The sequence below is a fragment of the Pan troglodytes genome, chromosome 17 (assembly GCF_028858775.2).
Source record: "Pan troglodytes isolate AG18354 chromosome 17, NHGRI_mPanTro3-v2.0_pri, whole genome shotgun sequence".
NCBI classification, from domain to species: domain Eukaryota; kingdom Metazoa; phylum Chordata; class Mammalia; order Primates; family Hominidae; genus Pan; species Pan troglodytes.
Window position 1 is genome coordinate 56,852,568 of NC_072415.2, and position 24,131 is coordinate 56,876,698.

Consider the following 24,131-nt stretch of genomic DNA (forward strand, 5'->3'; position numbering starts at 1 on the left):
TTTCCAGGAAGAAAGGTTGTTGCCAGTGGATTTGGTTCCGAGGGGCTGGGGTTTCTGGCTGGGAGTGGGGAGGGGCTGCACCGTGATCGGTGGCTACTCCACCTCCAGTAAGAGCGTGTGGCTTCTCTGCCTTGGGGAGGATATTCTGCTCTCTTGTGAGTTTTGCAAGCCACCCGAGATTCTCTCTTGAATTGCTGTCAAGAAATAGAGACCGGCGTTGTCTCTGGCCCTTGCTGGGGAAGCTTTTCTGAGGTTTTGTGTTTTTAATTTGAGACGGAGTTTGGCTTTTGATGTCCAGGCTGGAGTGCAATGGTGGGATCTGGGCTCACTGCAAACTCGGCCTCCCGGGTTCAAGCGATTCTCCTGTCTCAGCCCCCTGAGTAGCTGGGATTACAGGCGCTCGCCAGCAAGCCCAACCGAGTTTCGTCTTTTTAGAAGAGACCGGATTTCCTCATGCTGGTCAGGCTGGTCTGCAACTCCGCACCTCAGGGGGTCCGCCGGCCTCCACCTCCCAAAGCGATGGGAATAGAGGCGTGAGTCACCGTGCCCGGACATGTCTGAGTTTCACAGGGTCGCTTGATTGGATTATGTCCCCTTCCCCGGAACGAATGCTTTTCTGTCTTCCTTAAGGGTAGTATCTCTGTGGCACCCTGTTCTGGCTCCTTACGTGTTCTTCAGGCTTGAAGGCCTCTTTTCACGTGCACCGGCATCCACTCAGGTGCCTGCTTCCAGAAGCTTCCCAGCACCCACTCTGCTGACAGCCAAGGGCACAGGACTTTGATCTCTTCTGCTGCCCTTGCTGGGTTTTGCCTTGCGGCTTAGGTCTTTCTATTTCTCTCTCTACCCCTCACTGTCAGTAACGCCTAAGAACCAAGTTTACTTAATGGTGTGTGTGTGTGTGTGCGCGTGCGTGTGCGTGCTTATGCGTGCGTGCTTATGCGTGCGTGCGTGTGTGTGCGTGTGTCTTTCTTTGTGTGTATGTGTGTGTGTCGTATCTGGCACACGGACCTGTCATTAGCAGCCCGCGTGAAGCCAACAAATGCCCTGAGTTAGAATGCAAACTTTCACCAAAGCTTGCAGGAGCTCGTAGGAGGTGAACTCAGGGTAGTTAACCCGGTCATCTCACGGTAATTAGAAACTCTGATTGGCAGGTTTAGACTTCCTGATGGAGAACCTAAAGAAGCTGATTAAGGTGTCGCCATTCTTTCACAGGGGTTCTGGGTGAAAAGATTGGGATTGATTCTTTGCGGTGCTTAGTAAAAGTAGTTTGACTTAAGGAACGTAACAGTTGTTAGCATTTATGTATGAAATCCAAGAGTTCCTCTCTTCAAATAAACAGCAGGTTTCTTTGAGATGTGCTCCGCTTGTGTCGCCCCGGCTGGAGTGCAGTGGAATGAGGAAGGGTCACTGCAGCCTCCGCTTGCCCAGCTCAGGCGATCCTGCCACCTCAGCCCTCTAAGAAGCTGGGACCACAGGGGCCGTGCCACCACGCCGGGCTCATTTTGGTATCTTTTGTGGAGACGGGGTTTCTCCGTTTGGCCCAGCCTGTTCTCCACCTCCTGGGCTGCAGCGATCTGCTTTCCTCGGCCTCCCAGAGGAGGATGGCTGACGATTACAGGATCATGCCCGGCCTTTTCTCTAAAAGAAAACACCAACAGCAAGAAATCATTTTGCGTAGTCGGAGTTATCAGTGTCAACTGATGGATTGAGAGTTTGTGTCTAAGAAGTCCTTCCTTATGTACTGGATGATTTCAAAAGAAAGGAAAAAAGACGAAAGGGAATCTCACAGCTTGTACCTGATTTGTGATTGCAACTAGGGCGTTATTTAAAAGACGATCAGTGAACCACCAAAGCGGAATTGATCCGAATGCGTTCATAAAATCTTCTGAATTCTGAGGTGTCCTCCAAGCAGGGAGGCAGTGGCTGGGTGTGGGAGGCAAAAATCGCAGGGCCAGCACTTGACACCTGCAGGATTGGGAGGCTGAACTTTGCACCAAGCCAAGGGTTCTGGTGTCCGTCGGAAGTTTCGTTCCCCAGCCCGCATTGACTTTGCATTGGCCCTCCTCCCCCCAGATTTTATGTGTAAGGCAAGTCCTGAGTTTATCGTCGGGAGAATCTTCCCTTGTAGTCTCGAATTGCCTTGGCCATCAGCGGGGCCACTTTCTTGGCAGCCTGTTTTCGGGTTTTGTCCGCGGGCGCCGCGTGCTGATTGCTGCTGCCGCCGCTAATGCTGCCGCCGTCGCCGTCCCCGAGGCCGGAGGGAGCCTGGCTGCTTCCTGCGGGCTTGGGGGCTGGCTCGATGTCTCCATTTCGGGGGTCAGCGGCTCCTGCAGACTCCTCTTGCCTCCTGGAAGCATCATAAGGCGTCTTGGCCACAGAGTTGAAACAGATCATCTTTGTCTGTCGGCCGCTGGGTTTGTTTTCACGTGCGGATCGGATTTTCGTGGTCACTACTCGCAGCCGCTGCTCTCGGGCGTCCCGAAGCCGCAGGTACAGCTCCCGCCAAGACTCGTGCTCCTGTGGCTTTTCTTCCTTGAAGTCCCGGAGACAATGAATCCTCCATAATTCATCTGTCTCTCGAGCGAGTGCGGGATTGTCTTTCTCTGTGCGGTAGAGCTGATCGGGCGTCCACCCTTCCAGAACGGGTTCAAGAACCGAGTAGGGGACCCCTTCCACGTCGCCGAGGGCGTCCGGATTGTTCCTAGGCACCCGGAGGCACTGCTGGCGCAGCGTCGGCACCTGGAGCTGGCAGGCAGGCCTGGAGCCCGAGTACACCGGCATCTTAGCGTTCACTCTGCGTCCAGGGAAAGCAGCTTCCTCCTGGAGCGTTGGCGCGGAGAGTGCTTCTGGGTTTGCCTGGGAGGTCATGGCCTCAAAAGCGGACAGCAGATCGTAGTTGGCCTGCATCCAGGCCTCTGAGGGGTCCCAGAGCTCTGAGAAGACATGGCTGGGCACCGTTTTCGGCCCGGCGGAATCGGCGCCGGCCGCCTGCAGCCTCTCTGACTGGCTTTCCTGGACAGGAGGCGATTTCTGAGCCGAAGCCCCTCGGGACGATTTGTGCCCCTTGCTGTGGCTCCCCACCGCTTCCCCCTGGGGTTGGCCCTGGCAGCCTTGACCCAGCAGAGGCCCACCCTGAGCGGCGTGAGCGTGGCCTCTCCCGGGTTGCTCCCCGGGCACAGCGGGCTCAGGGCCCTCGGGCATCGGGAGGGGAGCGGTGCGCGTTGGAGGGTCCCGATGGGGGCCGGAATCAGCTGGGGCCATTCTGGGGCGCTTTCTCTCGGCTCTGGGCTCGCGACTGGGAGACCTCGGGTGAGGTCTCTGTTGCCCCGGAGGTGTTGTGCGTGCTGTCCGTCTGTGCTCAGGGCTGTGAGATGGGCTCCTGGGGGCCGTCGCGTTTTCTGGGAAGCCCCAGGCCTTTCCCCGGTCCTGAAGAGCCTCCCCGAAGCGCTGTCGGGAAGCGCTCTCCTCAGGGTCCTGTGGGTCAGGCCCGGGGTTTCGGTCCACGAGCACCAGCTTCTTCCACCGGGCCGCCAAGTCTCTGGCAAAGTCGCCCACGTGCTGGTGCTTCCGCAGGCGCTTCACCGTCTTTCTGATTCCAGTCTCCGCCAGGATGTCTGCCGTCATGGGCAAGGCGGAGAGTTTCTGCAAATATTTCTCTAGCTTTTTCGGGTCCGTCTTAGTGGCCAGACGCACCTGCAGCTTCTCCACTGCGGGCAGCGTAGTGGACCCTGCCGCCATCTCGCCAGAGCTGTGCAGGCGTCGCTGTCCTCACGGTCGCGGCTCTGTCCGAGCTCGGGGCGGCGGCACAGGCAGTCTGGGGTGGCCGGTCCTCGCTGCCCGGTCGCCAGGCAGCGACCTCGGGATGTGGAGTCACAGCCTGGAGCGAGCTGGGTCCTCGGAGCAGCGGGCCACTTGGTCTGGAACGCCGGTCCTTGCAGACAGCTGAGCAGGCCCGCTTCTGTTCCTCGGGATGTGCAGCCGCAGCCTGGAGTGACCTGTGCGGTGCGCCGTCCAAGGCGGAGTGAAGCTCCGCTGCCAGAGCCCGGCCTTATATAGCCAGCCCCGGGCCCACCCAGGGCTCAAGACCTGACCCCCTGGGCCCCTGGGCTGCCCCGCCCCGATAGGAATTCATTCCTTCAGCCCAATGCAGCCAATCGGGACGGTCCACGCCTGGTGGACTGCTGTGCCCCGCAGGTTCATTAGGTTAATTGCAGCCTGGACACACCCCACTGAGTTCTACCGTTGGCCCTCCATGTTCCCAGCTTCCACATCTGTGGATTCCAAAAGACAGAGAGAGTATCTTCTTGGGAGTAAAAGCGAAAATAACAACACCGCAAGACAGAATCGTAGGAAGAGGAACCAACAGAGGATGACAGCTCTTTACCTGGGATTGACGTTGTGTGAGGGGACTTGGAAACATTGGTAGAAAAGTGGGATTAAGGGAGAAAGAGGAAAAAGGCGTATTTTACTCCTCAACCTCGGCTCCATGAACATCAAGACCCTTCTGGAAGCGGTGTCTTTTCCCCGCCGTCTAGCCCATCCCTAAAGCCCCCAGGGTCCTGGGAATTTAACTATTTCCATGCAATCTCTTTTCCATTGTTAACTGAAGAAAACTGGGTGCCCCTTACAGGTTTTCCAAGACAAGGAAACAAAGAGAAGTCAGCAGGCGCCAAATCAGGACTGTGAGGTGGACGCCTCACGGTTTCCCATGGCAAGTCTTGCCCAGCTGCCCTTGTTCGAAGAAAGGCATGATCAGGAACACTGTCGTGGTGGAGAAGAACTCTCTGGTGGGGACCTTCTTCGCTCCAGCTTTGGCTAACTTTCTGAAAACGCTCTGCTAGCGAGCAGATGTGATCAGGGTTTGGCCCTGCAGAAAGTCAACCAGCAGAATCCCTCTAGCATCCCCCCTCCCCCCCCCCCGCAACGGTGGCCATGACCTCTGCTCTTGACTGCTCCTCTGCAGCTTCGACTGGAGCACTGCCACCTCTTGGTAGCCATGGCTTCGTGCTTGGTCTTCAGGATCCTGCCGGTAGAGCCAGGTTTCATCTCCTGTGACCAATCTTGGAAGAAATGCTTCAGGATCTTGCTCCCACCGGTTGTTTAAAATCTCCTCGGAAAGGCTTGCTCTGGCCTGCAGCTGATATTGGTGCCACGGTTTGGGCAGCCGAGTTCCACTCTCACCTGTCAGTCCAAATGAGGAAAACAGAACCATTTGAAGTGTCTATGGTGTCGGCTATTGTTTCTGCTGTCAGCGGCGATTTCGCTTAATGTTTACATTCTCACGTGACTTTCTCTCTCTCTCTCTCTCTCTCAGTGTGTGTGTGTGTGTGTGTGTGTGTGTGTGTGTGTGTGTGTGTTTCTTCCGCAGAAAGATAATCGTTATAGCCTGAGAATCGGGGAATGGGGATTCGGGTGTTAAGCCTTTTCTGAGAATTACCCTCCGTGTTGTGTAGAGAAATAAATAAATTTGCTGTGTTTCCAGACTTCCAGCTGCCTCACGAAGAGGATCGTAGTGCAATAGTGGCGATGCTTCCAGAGCTCCCTGAATGAGGTTTATCTTGTAAACAGGTGGGAAGAGAATTGAGCTGTCCTGGGTCAGTGTAGTAATGTTACAGCAGGATCCTTAGGTTGATGCTGAATTCTATCTGGGGTAGATTTATATTTTGTGCGGGGGTTGTTTCCTTTCTGTGTTTTCGAGCGGGATTGTCGCTGTGGGAGCAGGGATCTGCTAAGGTTTGTCTCGTTCTCCAGTAATGAATGAGTTTAATGGGTGCAGCCGCTGTTTTCAGTAGCATGCCAGTGGGGGCATCGATGAGCTATGAGGGGCTAGAGCTTGCTCGGATTGTTTCCTTGTGTTTGTGTTTTGAGTTGCGTTTGCTTGTATCATGTTTGTTTTGCATTTTGGCAGGGGAAACGTTTTCCAGGAAGAAAGGTTGTTGCCAGTGGATTTGGTTCCGAGGGGCTGGGGTTTCTGGCTGGGAGTGGGGAGGGGCTGCACCGTGATCGGTGGCTACTCCACCTCCAGTAAGAGCGTGTGGCTTCTCTGCCTTGGGGAGGATATTCTGCTCTCTTGTGAGTTTTGCAAGCCACCCGAGATTCTCTCTTGAATTGCTGTCAAGAAATAGAGACCGGCGTTGTCTCTGGCCCTTGCTGGGGAAGCTTTTCTGAGGTTTTGTGTTTTTAATTTGAGACGGAGTTTGGCTTTTGATGTCCAGGCTGGAGTGCAATGGTGGGATCTGGGCTCACTGCAAACTCGGCCTCCCGGGTTCAAGCGATTCTCCTGTCTCAGCCCCCTGAGTAGCTGGGATTACAGGCGCTCGCCAGCAAGCCCAACCGAGTTTCGTCTTTTTAGAAGAGACCGGATTTCCTCATGCTGGTCAGGCTGGTCTGCAACTCCGCACCTCAGGGGGTCCGCCGGCCTCCACCTCCCAAAGCGATGGGAATAGAGGCGTGAGTCACCGTGCCCGGACATGTCTGAGTTTCACAGGGTCGCTTGATTGGATTATGTCCCCTTCCCCGGAACGAATGCTTTTCTGTCTTCCTTAAGGGTAGTATCTCTGTGGCACCCTGTTCTGGCTCCTTACGTGTTCTTCAGGCTTGAAGGCCTCTTTTCACGTGCACCGGCATCCACTCAGGTGCCTGCTTCCAGAAGCTTCCCAGCACCCACTCTGCTGACAGCCAAGGGCACAGGACTTTGATCTCTTCTGCTGCCCTTGCTGGGTTTTGCCTTGCGGCTTAGGTCTTTCTATTTCTCTCTCTACCCCTCACTGTCAGTAACGCCTAAGAACCAAGTTTACTTAATGGTGTGTGTGTGTGTGTGCGCGTGCGTGTGCGTGCTTATGCGTGCGTGCTTATGCGTGCGTGCGTGTGTGTGCGTGTGTCTTTCTTTGTGTGTATGTGTGTGTGTCGTATCTGGCACACGGACCTGTCATTAGCAGCCCGCGTGAAGCCAACAAATGCCCTGAGTTAGAATGCAAACTTTCACCAAAGCTTGCAGGAGCTCGTAGGAGGTGAACTCAGGGTAGTTAACCCGGTCATCTCACGGTAATTAGAAACTCTGATTGGCAGGTTTAGACTTCCTGATGGAGAACCTAAAGAAGCTGATTAAGGTGTCGCCATTCTTTCACAGGGGTTCTGGGTGAAAAGATTGGGATTGATTCTTTGCGGTGCTTAGTAAAAGTAGTTTGACTTAAGGAACGTAACAGTTGTTAGCATTTATGTATGAAATCCAAGAGTTCCTCTCTTCAAATAAACAGCAGGTTTCTTTGAGATGTGCTCCGCTTGTGTCGCCCCGGCTGGAGTGCAGTGGAATGAGGAAGGGTCACTGCAGCCTCCGCTTGCCCAGCTCAGGCGATCCTGCCACCTCAGCCCTCTAAGAAGCTGGGACCACAGGGGCCGTGCCACCACGCCGGGCTCATTTTGGTATCTTTTGTGGAGACGGGGTTTCTCCGTTTGGCCCAGCCTGTTCTCCACCTCCTGGGCTGCAGCGATCTGCTTTCCTCGGCCTCCCAGAGGAGGATGGCTGACGATTACAGGATCATGCCCGGCCTTTTCTCTAAAAGAAAACACCAACAGCAAGAAATCATTTTGCGTAGTCGGAGTTATCAGTGTCAACTGATGGATTGAGAGTTTGTGTCTAAGAAGTCCTTCCTTATGTACTGGATGATTTCAAAAGAAAGGAAAAAAGACGAAAGGGAATCTCACAGCTTGTACCTGATTTGTGATTGCAACTAGGGCGTTATTTAAAAGACGAGATCAGTGAACCACCAAAGCGGAATTGATCCGAATGCGTTCATAAAATCTTCTGAATTCTGAGGTGTCCTCCAAGCAGGGAGGCAGTGGCTGGGTGTGGGAGGCAAAAATCGCAGGGCCAGCACTTGACACCTGCAGGATTGGGAGGCTGAACTTTGCACCAAGCCAAGGGTTCTGGTGTCCGTCGGAAGTTTCGTTCCCCAGCCCGCATTGACTTTGCATTGGCCCTCCTCCCCCCAGATTTTATGTGTAAGGCAAGTCCTGAGTTTATCGTCGGGAGAATCTTCCCTTGTAGTCTCGAATTGCCTTGGCCATCAGCGGGGCCACTTTCTTGGCAGCCTGTTTTCGGGTTTTGTCCGCGGGCGCCGCGTGCTGATTGCTGCTGCCGCCGCTAATGCTGCCGCCGTCGCCGTCCCCGAGGCCGGAGGGAGCCTGGCTGCTTCCTGCGGGCTTGGGGGCTGGCTCGATGTCTCCATTTCGGGGGTCAGCGGCTCCTGCAGACTCCTCTTGCCTCCTGGAAGCATCATAAGGCGTCTTGGCCACAGAGTTGAAACAGATCATCTTTGTCTGTCGGCCGCTGGGTTTGTTTTCACGTGCGGATCGGATTTTCGTGGTCACTACTCGCAGCCGCTGCTCTCGGGCGTCCCGAAGCCGCAGGTACAGCTCCCGCCAAGACTCGTGCTCCTGTGGCTTTTCTTCCTTGAAGTCCCGGAGACAATGAATCCTCCATAATTCATCTGTCTCTCGAGCGAGTGCGGGATTGTCTTTCTCTGTGCGGTAGAGCTGATCGGGCGTCCACCCTTCCAGAACGGGTTCAAGAACCGAGTAGGGGACCCCTTCCACGTCGCCGAGGGCGTCCGGATTGTTCCTAGGCACCCGGAGGCACTGCTGGCGCAGCGTCGGCACCTGGAGCTGGCAGGCAGGCCTGGAGCCCGAGTACACCGGCATCTTAGCGTTCACTCTGCGTCCAGGGAAAGCAGCTTCCTCCTGGAGCGTTGGCGCGGAGAGTGCTTCTGGGTTTGCCTGGGAGGTCATGGCCTCAAAAGCGGACAGCAGATCGTAGTTGGCCTGCATCCAGGCCTCTGAGGGGTCCCAGAGCTCTGAGAAGACATGGCTGGGCACCGTTTTCGGCCCGGCGGAATCGGCGCCGGCCGCCTGCAGCCTCTCTGACTGGCTTTCCTGGACAGGAGGCGATTTCTGAGCCGAAGCCCCTCGGGACGATTTGTGCCCCTTGCTGTGGCTCCCCACCGCTTCCCCCTGGGGTTGGCCCTGGCAGCCTTGACCCAGCAGAGGCCCACCCTGAGCGGCGTGAGCGTGGCCTCTCCCGGGTTGCTCCCCGGGCACAGCGGGCTCAGGGCCCTCGGGCATCGGGAGGGGAGCGGTGCGCGTTGGAGGGTCCCGATGGGGGCCGGAATCAGCTGGGGCCATTCTGGGGCGCTTTCTCTCGGCTCTGGGCTCGCGACTGGGAGACCTCGGGTGAGGTCTCTGTTGCCCCGGAGGTGTTGTGCGTGCTGTCCGTCTGTGCTCAGGGCTGTGAGATGGGCTCCTGGGGGCCGTCGCGTTTTCTGGGAAGCCCCAGGCCTTTCCCCGGTCCTGAAGAGCCTCCCCGAAGCGCTGTCGGGAAGCGCTCTCCTCAGGGTCCTGTGGGTCAGGCCCGGGGTTTCGGTCCACGAGCACCAGCTTCTTCCACCGGGCCGCCAAGTCTCTGGCAAAGTCGCCCACGTGCTGGTGCTTCCGCAGGCGCTTCACCGTCTTTCTGATTCCAGTCTCCGCCAGGATGTCTGCCGTCATGGGCAAGGCGGAGAGTTTCTGCAAATATTTCTCTAGCTTTTTCGGGTCCGTCTTAGTGGCCAGACGCACCTGCAGCTTCTCCACTGCGGGCAGCGTAGTGGACCCTGCCGCCATCTCGCCAGAGCTGTGCAGGCGTCGCTGTCCTCACGGTCGCGGCTCTGTCCGAGCTCGGGGCGGCGGCACAGGCAGTCTGGGGTGGCCGGTCCTCGCTGCCCGGTCGCCAGGCAGCGACCTCGGGATGTGGAGTCACAGCCTGGAGCGAGCTGGGTCCTCGGAGCAGCGGGCCACTTGGTCTGGAACGCCGGTCCTTGCAGACAGCTGAGCAGGCCCGCTTCTGTTCCTCGGGATGTGCAGCCGCAGCCTGGAGTGACCTGTGCGGTGCGCCGTCCAAGGCGGAGTGAAGCTCCGCTGCCAGAGCCCGGCCTTATATAGCCAGCCCCGGGCCCACCCAGGGCTCAAGACCTGACCCCCTGGGCCCCTGGGCTGCCCCGCCCCGATAGGAATTCATTCCTTCAGCCCAATGCAGCCAATCGGGACGGTCCACGCCTGGTGGACTGCTGTGCCCCGCAGGTTCATTAGGTTAATTGCAGCCTGGACACACCCCACTGAGTTCTACCGTTGGCCCTCCATGTTCCCAGCTTCCACATCTGTGGATTCCAAAAGACAGAGAGAGTATCTTCTTGGGAGTAAAAGCGAAAATAACAACACCGCAAGACAGAATCGTAGGAAGAGGAACCAACAGAGGATGACAGCTCTTTACCTGGGATTGACGTTGTGTGAGGGGACTTGGAAACATTGGTAGAAAAGTGGGATTAAGGGAGAAAGAGGAAAAAGGCGTATTTTACTCCTCAACCTCGGCTCCATGAACATCAAGACCCTTCTGGAAGCGGTGTCTTTTCCCCGCCGTCTAGCCCATCCCTAAAGCCCCCAGGGTCCTGGGAATTTAACTATTTCCATGCAATCTCTTTTCCATTGTTAACTGAAGAAAACTGGGTGCCCCTTACAGGTTTTCCAAGACAAGGAAACAAAGAGAAGTCAGCAGGCGCCAAATCAGGACTGTGAGGTGGACGCCTCACGGTTTCCCATGGCAAGTCTTGCCCAGCTGCCCTTGTTCGAAGAAAGGCATGATCAGGAACACTGTCGTGGTGGAGAAGAACTCTCTGGTGGGGACCTTCTTCGCTCCAGCTTTGGCTAACTTTCTGAAAACGCTCTGCTAGCGAGCAGATGTGATCAGGGTTTGGCCCTGCAGAAAGTCAACCAGCAGAATCCCTCTAGCATCCCCCCTCCCCCCCCCCCGCAACGGTGGCCATGACCTCTGCTCTTGACTGCTCCTCTGCAGCTTCGACTGGAGCACTGCCACCTCTTGGTAGCCATGGCTTCGTGCTTGGTCTTCAGGATCCTGCCGGTAGAGCCAGGTTTCATCTCCTGTGACCAATCTTGGAAGAAATGCTTCAGGATCTTGCTCCCACCGGTTGTTTAAAATCTCCTCGGAAAGGCTTGCTCTGGCCTGCAGCTGATATTGGTGCCACGGTTTGGGCAGCCGAGTTCCACTCTCACCTGTCAGTCCAAATGAGGAAAACAGAACCATTTGAAGTGTCTATGGTGTCGGCTATTGTTTCTGCTGTCAGCGGCGATTTCGCTTAATGTTTACATTCTCACGTGACTTTCTCTCTCTCTCTCTCTCTCTCAGTGTGTGTGTGTGTGTGTGTGTGTGTGTGTGTGTGTGTGTGTGTTTCTTCCGCAGAAAGATAATCGTTATAGCCTGAGAATCGGGGAATGGGGATTCGGGTGTTAAGCCTTTTCTGAGAATTACCCTCCGTGTTGTGTAGAGAAATAAATAAATTTGCTGTGTTTCCAGACTTCCAGCTGCCTCACGAAGAGGATCGTAGTGCAATAGTGGCGATGCTTCCAGAGCTCCCTGAATGAGGTTTATCTTGTAAACAGGTGGGAAGAGAATTGAGCTGTCCTGGGTCAGTGTAGTAATGTTACAGCAGGATCCTTAGGTTGATGCTGAATTCTATCTGGGGTAGATTTATATTTTGTGCGGGGGTTGTTTCCTTTCTGTGTTTTCGAGCGGGATTGTCGCTGTGGGAGCAGGGATCTGCTAAGGTTTGTCTCGTTCTCCAGTAATGAATGAGTTTAATGGGTGCAGCCGCTGTTTTCAGTAGCATGCCAGTGGGGGCATCGATGAGCTATGAGGGGCTAGAGCTTGCTCGGATTGTTTCCTTGTGTTTGTGTTTTGAGTTGCGTTTGCTTGTATCATGTTTGTTTTGCATTTTGGCAGGGGAAACGTTTTCCAGGAAGAAAGGTTGTTGCCAGTGGATTTGGTTCCGAGGGGCTGGGGTTTCTGGCTGGGAGTGGGGAGGGGCTGCACCGTGATCGGTGGCTACTCCACCTCCAGTAAGAGCGTGTGGCTTCTCTGCCTTGGGGAGGATATTCTGCTCTCTTGTGAGTTTTGCAAGCCACCCGAGATTCTCTCTTGAATTGCTGTCAAGAAATAGAGACCGGCGTTGTCTCTGGCCCTTGCTGGGGAAGCTTTTCTGAGGTTTTGTGTTTTTAATTTGAGACGGAGTTTGGCTTTTGATGTCCAGGCTGGAGTGCAATGGTGGGATCTGGGCTCACTGCAAACTCGGCCTCCCGGGTTCAAGCGATTCTCCTGTCTCAGCCCCCTGAGTAGCTGGGATTACAGGCGCTCGCCAGCAAGCCCAACCGAGTTTCGTCTTTTTAGAAGAGACCGGATTTCCTCATGCTGGTCAGGCTGGTCTGCAACTCCGCACCTCAGGGGGTCCGCCGGCCTCCACCTCCCAAAGCGATGGGAATAGAGGCGTGAGTCACCGTGCCCGGACATGTCTGAGTTTCACAGGGTCGCTTGATTGGATTATGTCCCCTTCCCCGGAACGAATGCTTTTCTGTCTTCCTTAAGGGTAGTATCTCTGTGGCACCCTGTTCTGGCTCCTTACGTGTTCTTCAGGCTTGAAGGCCTCTTTTCACGTGCACCGGCATCCACTCAGGTGCCTGCTTCCAGAAGCTTCCCAGCACCCACTCTGCTGACAGCCAAGGGCACAGGACTTTGATCTCTTCTGCTGCCCTTGCTGGGTTTTGCCTTGCGGCTTAGGTCTTTCTATTTCTCTCTCTACCCCTCACTGTCAGTAACGCCTAAGAACCAAGTTTACTTAATGGTGTGTGTGTGTGTGTGCGCGTGCGTGTGCGTGCTTATGCGTGCGTGCTTATGCGTGCGTGCGTGTGTGTGCGTGTGTCTTTCTTTGTGTGTATGTGTGTGTGTCGTATCTGGCACACGGACCTGTCATTAGCAGCCCGCGTGAAGCCAACAAATGCCCTGAGTTAGAATGCAAACTTTCACCAAAGCTTGCAGGAGCTCGTAGGAGGTGAACTCAGGGTAGTTAACCCGGTCATCTCACGGTAATTAGAAACTCTGATTGGCAGGTTTAGACTTCCTGATGGAGAACCTAAAGAAGCTGATTAAGGTGTCGCCATTCTTTCACAGGGGTTCTGGGTGAAAAGATTGGGATTGATTCTTTGCGGTGCTTAGTAAAAGTAGTTTGACTTAAGGAACGTAACAGTTGTTAGCATTTATGTATGAAATCCAAGAGTTCCTCTCTTCAAATAAACAGCAGGTTTCTTTGAGATGTGCTCCGCTTGTGTCGCCCCGGCTGGAGTGCAGTGGAATGAGGAAGGGTCACTGCAGCCTCCGCTTGCCCAGCTCAGGCGATCCTGCCACCTCAGCCCTCTAAGAAGCTGGGACCACAGGGGCCGTGCCACCACGCCGGGCTCATTTTGGTATCTTTTGTGGAGACGGGGTTTCTCCGTTTGGCCCAGCCTGTTCTCCACCTCCTGGGCTGCAGCGATCTGCTTTCCTCGGCCTCCCAGAGGAGGATGGCTGACGATTACAGGATCATGCCCGGCCTTTTCTCTAAAAGAAAACACCAACAGCAAGAAATCATTTTGCGTAGTCGGAGTTATCAGTGTCAACTGATGGATTGAGAGTTTGTGTCTAAGAAGTCCTTCCTTATGTACTGGATGATTTCAAAAGAAAGGAAAAAAGACGAAAGGGAATCTCACAGCTTGTACCTGATTTGTGATTGCAACTAGGGCGTTATTTAAAAGACGAGATCAGTGAACCACCAAAGCGGAATTGATCCGAATGCGTTCATAAAATCTTCTGAATTCTGAGGTGTCCTCCAAGCAGGGAGGCAGTGGCTGGGTGTGGGAGGCAAAAATCGCAGGGCCAGCACTTGACACCTGCAGGATTGGGAGGCTGAACTTTGCACCAAGCCAAGGGTTCTGGTGTCCGTCGGAAGTTTCGTTCCCCAGCCCGCATTGACTTTGCATTGGCCCTCCTCCCCCCAGATTTTATGTGTAAGGCAAGTCCTGAGTTTATCGTCGGGAGAATCTTCCCTTGTAGTCTCGAATTGCCTTGGCCATCAGCGGGGCCACTTTCTTGGCAGCCTGTTTTCGGGTTTTGTCCGCGGGCGCCGCGTGCTGATTGCTGCTGCCGCCGCTAATGCTGCCGCCGTCGCCGTCCCCGAGGCCGGAGGGAGCCTGGCTGCTTCCTGCGGGCTTGGGGGCTGGCTCGATGTCTCCATTTCGGGGGTCAGCGGCTCCTGCAGACTCCTCTTGCCTCCTGGAAGCATCATAAGGCGTCTTGGCCACAGAGTTGAAACAGATCATCTTTGTCTGTCGGCCGCTGGGTTTGTTTTCACGTGCGGATCGGATTTTCGTGGTCACTACTCGCAGCCGCTGCTCTCGGGCGTCCCGAAGCCGCAGGTACAGCTCCCGCCAAGACTCGTGCTCCTGTGGCTTTTCTTCCTTGAAGTCCCGGAGACAATGAATCCTCCATAATTCATCTGTCTCTCGAGCGAGTGCGGGATTGTCTTTCTCTGTGCGGTAGAGCTGATCGGGCGTCCACCCTTCCAGAACGGGTTCAAGAACCGAGTAGGGGACCCCTTCCACGTCGCCGAGGGCGTCCGGATTGTTCCTAGGCACCCGGAGGCACTGCTGGCGCAGCGTCGGCACCTGGAGCTGGCAGGCAGGCCTGGAGCCCGAGTACACCGGCATCTTAGCGTTCACTCTGCGTCCAGGGAAAGCAGCTTCCTCCTGGAGCGTTGGCGCGGAGAGTGCTTCTGGGTTTGCCTGGGAGGTCATGGCCTCAAAAGCGGACAGCAGATCGTAGTTGGCCTGCATCCAGGCCTCTGAGGGGTCCCAGAGCTCTGAGAAGACATGGCTGGGCACCGTTTTCGGCCCGGCGGAATCGGCGCCGGCCGCCTGCAGCCTCTCTGACTGGCTTTCCTGGACAGGAGGCGATTTCTGAGCCGAAGCCCCTCGGGACGATTTGTGCCCCTTGCTGTGGCTCCCCACCGCTTCCCCCTGGGGTTGGCCCTGGCAGCCTTGACCCAGCAGAGGCCCACCCTGAGCGGCGTGAGCGTGGCCTCTCCCGGGTTGCTCCCCGGGCACAGCGGGCTCAGGGCCCTCGGGCATCGGGAGGGGAGCGGTGCGCGTTGGAGGGTCCCGATGGGGGCCGGAATCAGCTGGGGCCATTCTGGGGCGCTTTCTCTCGGCTCTGGGCTCGCGACTGGGAGACCTCGGGTGAGGTCTCTGTTGCCCCGGAGGTGTTGTGCGTGCTGTCCGTCTGTGCTCAGGGCTGTGAGATGGGCTCCTGGGGGCCGTCGCGTTTTCTGGGAAGCCCCAGGCCTTTCCCCGGTCCTGAAGAGCCTCCCCGAAGCGCTGTCGGGAAGCGCTCTCCTCAGGGTCCTGTGGGTCAGGCCCGGGGTTTCGGTCCACGAGCACCAGCTTCTTCCACCGGGCCGCCAAGTCTCTGGCAAAGTCGCCCACGTGCTGGTGCTTCCGCAGGCGCTTCACCGTCTTTCTGATTCCAGTCTCCGCCAGGATGTCTGCCGTCATGGGCAAGGCGGAGAGTTTCTGCAAATATTTCTCTAGCTTTTTCGGGTCCGTCTTAGTGGCCAGACGCACCTGCAGCTTCTCCACTGCGGGCAGCGTAGTGGACCCTGCCGCCATCTCGCCAGAGCTGTGCAGGCGTCGCTGTCCTCACGGTCGCGGCTCTGTCCGAGCTCGGGGCGGCGGCACAGGCAGTCTGGGGTGGCCGGTCCTCGCTGCCCGGTCGCCAGGCAGCGACCTCGGGATGTGGAGTCACAGCCTGGAGCGAGCTGGGTCCTCGGAGCAGCGGGCCACTTGGTCTGGAACGCCGGTCCTTGCAGACAGCTGAGCAGGCCCGCTTCTGTTCCTCGGGATGTGCAGCCGCAGCCTGGAGTGACCTGTGCGGTGCGCCGTCCAAGGCGGAGTGAAGCTCCGCTGCCAGAGCCCGGCCTTATATAGCCAGCCCCGGGCCCACCCAGGGCTCAAGACCTGACCCCCTGGGCCCCTGGGCTGCCCCGCCCCGATAGGAATTCATTCCTTCAGCCCAATGCAGCCAATCGGGACGGTCCACGCCTGGTGGACTGCTGTGCCCCGCAGGTTCATTAGGTTAATTGCAGCCTGGACACACCCCACTGAGTTCTACCGTTGGCCCTCCATGTTCCCAGCTTCCACATCTGTGGATTCCAAAAGACAGAGAGAGTATCTTCTTGGGAGTAAAAGCGAAAATAACAACACCGCAAGACAGAATCGTAGGAAGAGGAACCAACAGAGGATGACAGCTCTTTACCTGGGATTGACGTTGTGTGAGGGGACTTGGAAACATTGGTAGAAAAGTGGGATTAAGGGAGAAAGAGGAAAAAGGCGTATTTTACTCCTCAACCTCGGCTCCATGAACATCAAGACCCTTCTGGAAGCGGTGTCTTTTCCCCGCCGTCTAGCCCATCCCTAAAGCCCCCAGGGTCCTGGGAATTTAACTATTTCCATGCAATCTCTTTTCCATTGTTAACTGAAGAAAACTGGGTGCCCCTTACAGGTTTTCCAAGACAAGGAAACAAAGAGAAGTCAGCAGGCGCCAAATCAGGACTGTGAGGTGGACGCCTCACGGTTTCCCATGGCAAGTCTTGCCCAGCTGCCCTTGTTCGAAGAAAGGCATGATCAGGAACACTGTCGTGGTGGAGAAGAACTCTCTGGTGGGGACCTTCTTCGCTCCAGCTTTGGCTAACTTTCTGAAAACGCTCTGCTAGCGAGCAGATGTGATCAGGGTTTGGCCCTGCAGAAAGTCAACCAGCAGAATCCCTCTAGCATCCCCCCTCCCCCCCCCCCGCAACGGTGGCCATGACCTCTGCTCTTGACTGCTCCTCTGCAGCTTCGACTGGAGCACTGCCACCTCTTGGTAGCCATGGCTTCGTGCTTGGTCTTCAGGATCCTGCCGGTAGAGCCAGGTTTCATCTCCTGTGACCAATCTTGGAAGAAATGCTTCAGGATCTTGCTCCCACCGGTTGTTTAAAATCTCCTCGGAAAGGCTTGCTCTGGCCTGCAGCTGATATTGGTGCCACGGTTTGGGCAGCCGAGTTCCACTCTCACCTGTCAGTCCAAATGAGGAAAACAGAACCATTTGAAGTGTCTATGGTGTCGGCTATTGTTTCTGCTGTCAGCGGCGATTTCGCTTAATGTTTACATTCTCACGTGACTTTCTCTCTCTCTCTCTCTCTCTCAGTGTGTGTGTGTGTGTGTGTGTGTGTGTGTGTGTGTGTGTGTTTCTTCCGCAGAAAGATAATCGTTATAGCCTGAGAATCGGGGAATGGGGATTCGGGTGTTAAGCCTTTTCTGAGAATTACCCTCCGTGTTGTGTAGAGAAATAAATAAATTTGCTGTGTTTCCAGACTTCCAGCTGCCTCACGAAGAGGATCGTAGTGCAATAGTGGCGATGCTTCCAGAGCTCCCTGAATGAGGTTTATCTTGTAAACAGGTGGGAAGAGAATTGAGCTGTCCTGGGTCAGTGTAGTAATGTTACAGCAGGATCCTTAGGTTGATGCTGAATTCTATCTGGGGTAGATTTATATTTTGTGCGGGGGTTGTTTCCTTTCTGTGTTTTCGAGCGGGATTGTCGCTGTGGGAGCAGGGATCTGCTAAGGTTTGTCTCGTTCTCCAGTAATGAATGAGTTTAATGGGTGCAGCCGCTGTTTTCAGTAGCATGCCAGTGGGGGCATCGATGAGCTATGAGGGGCTAGAGCTTGCTCGGATTGTTTCCTTGTGTTTGTGTTTTGAGTTGCGTTTGCTTGTATCATGTTTGTTTTGCATTTTGGCAGGGGAAACGTTTTCCAGGAAGAAAGGTTGTTGCCAGTGGATTTGGTTCCGAGGGGCTGGGGTTTCTGGCTGGGAGTGGGGAGGGGCTGCACCGTGATCGGTGGCTACTCCACCTCCAGTAAGAGCGTGTGGCTTCTCTGCCTTGGGGAGGATATTCTGCTCTCTTGTGAGTTTTGCAAGCCACCCGAGATTCTCTCTTGAATTGCTGTCAAGAAATAGAGACCGGCGTTGTCTCTGGCCCTTGCTGGGGAAGCTTTTCTGAGGTTTTGTGTTTTTAATTTGAGACGGAGTTTGGCTTTTGATGTCCAGGCTGGAGTGCAATGGTGGGATCTGGGCTCACTGCAAACTCGGCCTCCCGGGTTCAAGCGATTCTCCTGTCTCAGCCCCCTGAGTAGCTGGGATTACAGGCGCTCGCCAGCAAGCCCAACCGAGTTTCGTCTTTTTAGAAGAGACCGGATTTCCTCATGCTGGTCAGGCTGGTCTGCAACTCCGCACCTCAGGGGGTCCGCCGGCCTCCACCTCCCAAAGCGATGGGAATAGAGGCGTGAGTCACCGTGCCCGGACATGTCTGAGTTTCACAGGGTCGCTTGATTGGATTATGTCCCCTTCCCCGGAACGAATGCTTTTCTGTCTTCCTTAAGGGTAGTATCTCTGTGGCACCCTGTTCTGGCTCCTTACGTGTTCTTCAGGCTTGAAGGCCTCTTTTCACGTGCACCGGCATCCACTCAGGTGCCTGCTTCCAGAAGCTTCCCAGCACCCACTCTGCTGACAGCCAAGGGCACAGGACTTTGATCTCTTCTGCTGCCCTTGCTGGGTTTTGCCTTGCGGCTTAGGTCTTTCTATTTCTCTCTCTACCCCTCACTGTCAGTAACGCCTAAGAACCAAGTTTACTTAATGGTGTGTGTGTGTGTGTGCGCGTGCGTGTGCGTGCTTATGCGTGCGTGCTTATGCGTGCGTGCGTGTGTGTGCGTGTGTCTTTCTTTGTGTGTATGTGTGTGTGTCGTATCTGGCACACGGACCTGTCATTAGCAGCCCGCGTGAAGCCAACAAATGCCCTGAGTTAGAATGCAAACTTTCACCAAAGCTTGCAGGAGCTCGTAGGAGGTGAACTCAGGGTAGTTAACCCGGTCATCTCACGGTAATTAGAAACTCTGATTGGCAGGTTTAGACTTCCTGATGGAGAACCTAAAGAAGCTGATTAAGGTGTCGCCATTCTTTCACAGGGGTTCTGGGTGAAAAGATTGGGATTGATTCTTTGCGGTGCTTAGTAAAAGTAGTTTGACTTAAGGAACGTAACAGTTGTTAGCATTTATGTATGAAATCCAAGAGTTCCTCTCTTCAAATAAACAGCAGGTTTCTTTGAGATGTGCTCCGCTTGTGTCGCCCCGGCTGGAGTGCAGTGGAATGAGGAAGGGTCACTGCAGCCTCCGCTTGCCCAGCTCAGGCGATCCTGCCACCTCAGCCCTCTAAGAAGCTGGGACCACAGGGGCCGTGCCACCACGCCGGGCTCATTTTGGTATCTTTTGTGGAGACGGGGTTTCTCCGTTTGGCCCAGCCTGTTCTCCACCTCCTGGGCTGCAGCGATCTGCTTTCCTCGGCCTCCCAGAGGAGGATGGCTGACGATTACAGGATCACGCCCGGCCTTTTCTCTAAAAGAAAACACCAACAGCAAGAAATCATTTTGCGTAGTCGGAGTTATCAGTGTCAACTGATGGATTGAGAGTTTGTGTCTAAGAAGTCCTTCCTTATGTACTGGATGATTTCAAAAGAAAGGAAAAAAGACGAAAGGGAATCTCACAGCTTGTACCTGATTTGTGATTGCAACTAGGGCGTTATTTAAAAGACGAGATCAGTGAACCACCAAAGCGGAATTGATCCGAATGCGTTCATAAAATCTTCTGAATTCTGAGGTGTCCTCCAAGCAGGGAGGCAGTGGCTGGGTGTGGGAGGCAAAAATCGCAGGGCCAGCACTTGACACCTGCAGGATTGGGAGGCTGAACTTTGCACCAAGCCAAGGGTTCTGGTGTCCGTCGGAAGTTTCGTTCCCCAGCCCGCATTGACTTTGCATTGGCCCTCCTCCCCCCAGATTTTATGTGTAAGGCAAGTCCTGAGTTTATCGTCGGGAGAATCTTCCCTTGTAGTCTCGAATTGCCTTGGCCATCAGCGGGGCCACTTTCTTGGCAGCCTGTTTTCGGGTTTTGTCCGCGGGCGCCGCGTGCTGATTGCTGCTGCCGCCGCTAATGCTGCCGCCGTCGCCGTCCCCGAGGCCGGAGGGAGCCTGGCTGCTTCCTGCGGGCTTGGGGGCTGGCTCGATGTCTCCATTTCGGGGGTCAGCGGCTCCTGCAGACTCCTCTTGCCTCCTGGAAGCATCATAAGGCGTCTTGGCCACAGAGTTGAAACAGATCATCTTTGTCTGTCGGCCGCTGGGTTTGTTTTCACGTGCGGATCGGATTTTCGTGGTCACTACTCGCAGCCGCTGCTCTCGGGCGTCCCGAAGCCGCAGGTACAGCTCCCGCCAAGACTCGTGCTCCTGTGGCTTTTCTTCCTTGAAGTCCCGGAGACAATGAATCCTCCATAATTCATCTGTCTCTCGAGCGAGTGCGGGATTGTCTTTCTCTGTGCGGTAGAGCTGATCGGGCGTCCACCCTTCCAGAACGGGTTCAAGAACCGAGTAGGGGACCCCTTCCACGTCGCCGAGGGCGTCCGGATTGTTCCTAGGCACCCGGAGGCACTGCTGGCGCAGCGTCGGCACCTGGAGCTGGCAGGCAGGCCTGGAGCCCGAGTACACCGGCATCTTAGCGTTCACTCTGCGTCCAGGGAAAGCAGCTTCCTCCTGGAGCGTTGGCGCGGAGAGTGCTTCTGGGTTTGCCTGGGAGGTCATGGCCTCAAAAGCGGACAGCAGATCGTAGTTGGCCTGCATCCAGGCCTCTGAGGGGTCCCAGAGCTCTGAGAAGACATGGCTGGGCACCGTTTTCGGCCCGGCGGAATCGGCGCCGGCCGCCTGCAGCCTCTCTGACTGGCTTTCCTGGACAGGAGGCGATTTCTGAGCCGAAGCCCCTCGGGACGATTTGTGCCCCTTGCTGTGGCTCCCCACCGCTTCCCCCTGGGGTTGGCCCTGGCAGCCTTGACCCAGCAGAGGCCCACCCTGAGCGGCGTGAGCGTGGCCTCTCCCGGGTTGCTCCCCGGGCACAGCGGGCTCAGGGCCCTCGGGCATCGGGAGGGGAGCGGTGCGCGTTGGAGGGTCCCGATGGGGGCCGGAATCAGCTGGGGCCATTCTGGGGCGCTTTCTCTCGGCTCTGGGCTCGCGACTGGGCGACCTCGGGTGAGGTCTCTGTTGCCCCGGAGGTGTTGTGCGTGCTGTCCGTCTGTGCTCAGGGCTGTGAGATGGGCTCCTGGGGGCCGTCGCGTTTTCTGGGAAGCCCCAGGCCTTTCCCCGGTCCTGAAGAGCCTCCCCGAAGCGCTGTCGGGAAGCGCTCTCCTCAGGGTCCTGTGGGTCAGGCCCGGGGTTTCGGTCCACGAGCACCAGCTTCTTCCACCGGGCCGCCAAGTCTCTGGCAAAGTCGCCCACGTGCTGGTGCTTCCGCAGGCGCTTCACCGTCTTTCTGATTCCAGTCTCCGCCAGGATGTCTGCCGTCATGGGCAAGGCGGAGAGTTTCTGCAAATATTTCTCTAGCTTTTTCGGGTCCGTCTTAGTGGCCAGACGCACCTGCAGCTTCTCCACTGCGGGCAGCGTAGTGGACCCTGCCGCCATCTCGCCAGAGCTGTGCAGGCGTCGCTGTCCTCACGGTCGCGGCTCTGTCCGAGCTCGGGGCGGCGGCACAGGCAGTCTGGGGTGGCCGGTCCTCGCTGCCCGGTCGCCAGGCAGCGACCTCGGGATGTGGAGTCACAGCCTGGAGCGAGCTGGGTCCTCGGAGCAGCGGGCCACTTGGTCTGGAACGCCGGTCCTTGCAGACAGCTGAGCAGGCCCGCTTCTGTTCCTCGGGATGTGCAGCCGCAGCCTGGAGTGACCTGTGCGGTGCGCCGTCCAAGGCGGAGTGAAGCTCCGCTGCCAGAGCCCGGCCTTATATAGCCAGCCCCGGGCCCACCCAGGGCTCAAGACCTGACCCCCTGGGCCCCTGGGCTGCCCCGCCCCGATAGGAATTCATTCCTTCAGCCCAATGCAGCCAATCGGGACGGTCCACGCCTGGTGGACTGCTGTGCCCCGCAGGTTCATTAGGTTAATTGCAGCCTGGACACACCCCACTGAGTTCTACCGTTGGCCCTCCATGTTCCCAGCTTCCACATCTGTGGATTCCAAAAGACAGAGAGAGTATCTTCTTGGGAGTAAAAGCGAAAATAACAACACCGCAAGACAGAATCGTAGGAAGAGGAACCAACAGAGGATGACAGCTCTTTACCTGGGATTGACGTTGTGTGAGGGGACTTGGAAACATTGGTAGAAAAGTGGGATTAAGGGAGAAAGAGGAAAAAGGCGTATTTTACTCCTCAACCTCGGCTCCATGAACATCAAGACCCTTCTGGAAGCGGTGTCTTTTCCCCGCCGTCTAGCCCATCCCTAAAGCCCCCAGGGTCCTGGGAATTTAACTATTTCCATGCAATCTCTTTTCCATTGTTAACTGAAGAAAACTGGGTGCCCCTTACAGGTTTTCCAAGACAAGGAAACAAAGAGAAGTCAGCAGGCACCAAATCAGGACTGTGAGGTGGACGCCTCACGGTTTCCCATGGCAAGTCTTGCCCAGCTGCCCTTGTTCGAAGAAAGGCATGATCAGGAACACTGTCGTGGTGGAGAAGAACTCTCTGGTGGGGACCTTCTTCGCTCCAGCTTTGGCTAACTTTCTGAAAACGCTCTGCTAGCGAGCAGATGTGATCAGGGTTTGGCCCTGCAGAAAGTCAACCAGCAGAATCCCTCTAGCATCCCCCCTCCCCCCCCCCCGCAACGGTGGCCATGACCTCTGCTCTTGACTGCTCCTCTGCAGCTTCGACTGGAGCACTGCCACCTCTTGGTAGCCATGGCTTCGTGCTTGGTCTTCAGGATCCTGCCGGTAGAGCCAGGTTTCATCTCCTGTGACCAATCTTGGAAGAAATGCTTCAGGATCTTGCTCCCACCGGTTGTTTAAAATCTCCTCGGAAAGGCTTGCTCTGGCCTGCAGCTGATATTGGTGCCACGGTTTGGGCAGCCGAGTTCCACTCTCACCTGTCAGTCCAAATGAGGAAAACAGAACCATTTGAAGTGTCTATGGTGTCGGCTATTGTTTCTGCTGTCAGCGGCGATTTCGCTTAATGTTTACATTCTCACGTGACTTTCTCTCTCTCTCTCTCTCTCTCAGTGTGTGTGTGTGTGTGTGTGTGTGTGTGTGTGTGTGTGTGTGTTTCTTCCGCAGAAAGATAATCGTTATAGCCTGAGAATCGGGGAATGGGGATTCGGGTGTTAAGCCTTTTCTGAGAATTACCCTCCGTGTTGTGTAGAGAAATAAATAAATTTGCTGTGTTTCCAGACTTCCAGCTGCCTCACGAAGAGGATCGTAGTGCAATAGTGGCGATGCTTCCAGAGCTCCCTGAATGAGGTTTATCTTGTAAACAGGTGGGAAGAGAATTGAGCTGTCCTGGGTCAGTGTAGTAATGTTACAGCAGGATCCTTAGGTTGATGCTGAATTCTATCTGGGGTAGATTTATATTTTGTGCGGGGGTTGTTTCCTTTCTGTGTTTTCGAGCGGGATTGTCGCTGTGGGAGCAGGGATCTGCTAAGGTTTGTCTCGTTCTCCAGTAATGAATGAGTTTAATGGGTGCAGCCGCTGTTTTCAGTAGCATGCCAGTGGGGGCATCGATGAGCTATGAGGGGCTAGAGCTTGCTCGGATTGTTTCCTTGTGTTTGTGTTTTGAGTTGCGTTTGCTTGTATCATGTTTGTTTTGCATTTTGGCAGGGGAAACGTTTTCCAGGAAGAAAGGTTGTTGCCAGTGGATTTGGTTCCGAGGGGCTGGGGTTTCTGGCTGGGAGTGGGGAGGGGCTGCACCGTGATCGGTGGCTACTCCACCTCCAGTAAGAGCGTGTGGCTTCTCTGCCTTGGGGAGGATATTCTGCTCTCTTGTGAGTTTTGCAAGCCACCCGAGATTCTCTCTTGAATTGCTGTCAAGAAATAGAGACCGGCGTTGTCTCTGGCCCTTGCTGGGGAAGCTTTTCTGAGGTTTTGTGTTTTTAATTTGAGACGGAGTTTGGCTTTTGATGTCCAGGCTGGAGTGCAATGGTGGGATCTGGGCTCACTGCAAACTCGGCCTCCCGGGTTCAAGCGATTCTCCTGTCTCAGCCCCCTGAGTAGCTGGGATTACAGGCGCTCGCCAGCAAGCCCAACCGAGTTTCGTCTTTTTAGAAGAGACCGGATTTCCTCATGCTG

General features: G+C 55.6%; 3 protein-coding genes across 11 annotated transcripts in view; 1 reads left to right on the forward strand and 2 right to left on the reverse strand.

Annotated features, from left to right (window-relative positions):
- KATNAL2 (katanin catalytic subunit A1 like 2) overlaps positions 1-24,131 on the forward strand; it is a 409,798-nt gene that overhangs the window by 84,734 nt on the left and 300,933 nt on the right. The window lies entirely within an intron of this gene.
- Positions 2,101-9,657, reverse strand: LOC129137892 (uncharacterized). Its single transcript, XM_054672194.2, has 3 exons — positions 8,059-9,657; positions 4,701-4,834; positions 2,101-3,748 (listed from the first exon to the last, which is right to left on the reverse strand). The coding sequence occupies exons 1-3, from the start codon at positions 9,655-9,657 to the stop codon at positions 2,101-2,103; spliced, it is 3,381 nt and encodes a 1,126-aa protein (XP_054528169.2).
- Positions 13,939-21,493, reverse strand: LOC129137893 (uncharacterized). Its single transcript, XM_054672195.2, has 3 exons — positions 19,895-21,493; positions 16,539-16,672; positions 13,939-15,586 (listed from the first exon to the last, which is right to left on the reverse strand). The coding sequence occupies exons 1-3, from the start codon at positions 21,491-21,493 to the stop codon at positions 13,939-13,941; spliced, it is 3,381 nt and encodes a 1,126-aa protein (XP_054528170.2).

Bases quoted from the DNA above. Each gene is read 5' to 3' on its own strand.
- LOC129137892 (XM_054672194.2), bottom strand. From the start codon at position 9,657: ATGGCGGCAGGGTCCACTACGCTGCCCGCAGTGGAGAAGCTGCAGGTG. The intron at 4,835-8,058 runs GCAATTCGAGAC...GCTCGCTAGCAG, and splicing joins TGGCCCCGCTGATGGCCAAG to AGCGTTTTCAGAAAGTTAGC. The intron at 3,749-4,700 runs GTGAGGCGTCCA...ACGCCTGCACAG, and splicing joins AAGACTTGCCATGGGAAACC to CTCTGGCGAGATGGCGGCAG.
- LOC129137893 (XM_054672195.2), bottom strand. From the start codon at position 21,493: ATGGCGGCAGGGTCCACTACGCTGCCCGCAGTGGAGAAGCTGCAGGTG. The intron at 16,673-19,894 runs GCAATTCGAGAC...GCTCGCTAGCAG, and splicing joins TGGCCCCGCTGATGGCCAAG to AGCGTTTTCAGAAAGTTAGC. The intron at 15,587-16,538 runs GTGAGGCGTCCA...ACGCCTGCACAG, and splicing joins AAGACTTGCCATGGGAAACC to CTCTGGCGAGATGGCGGCAG.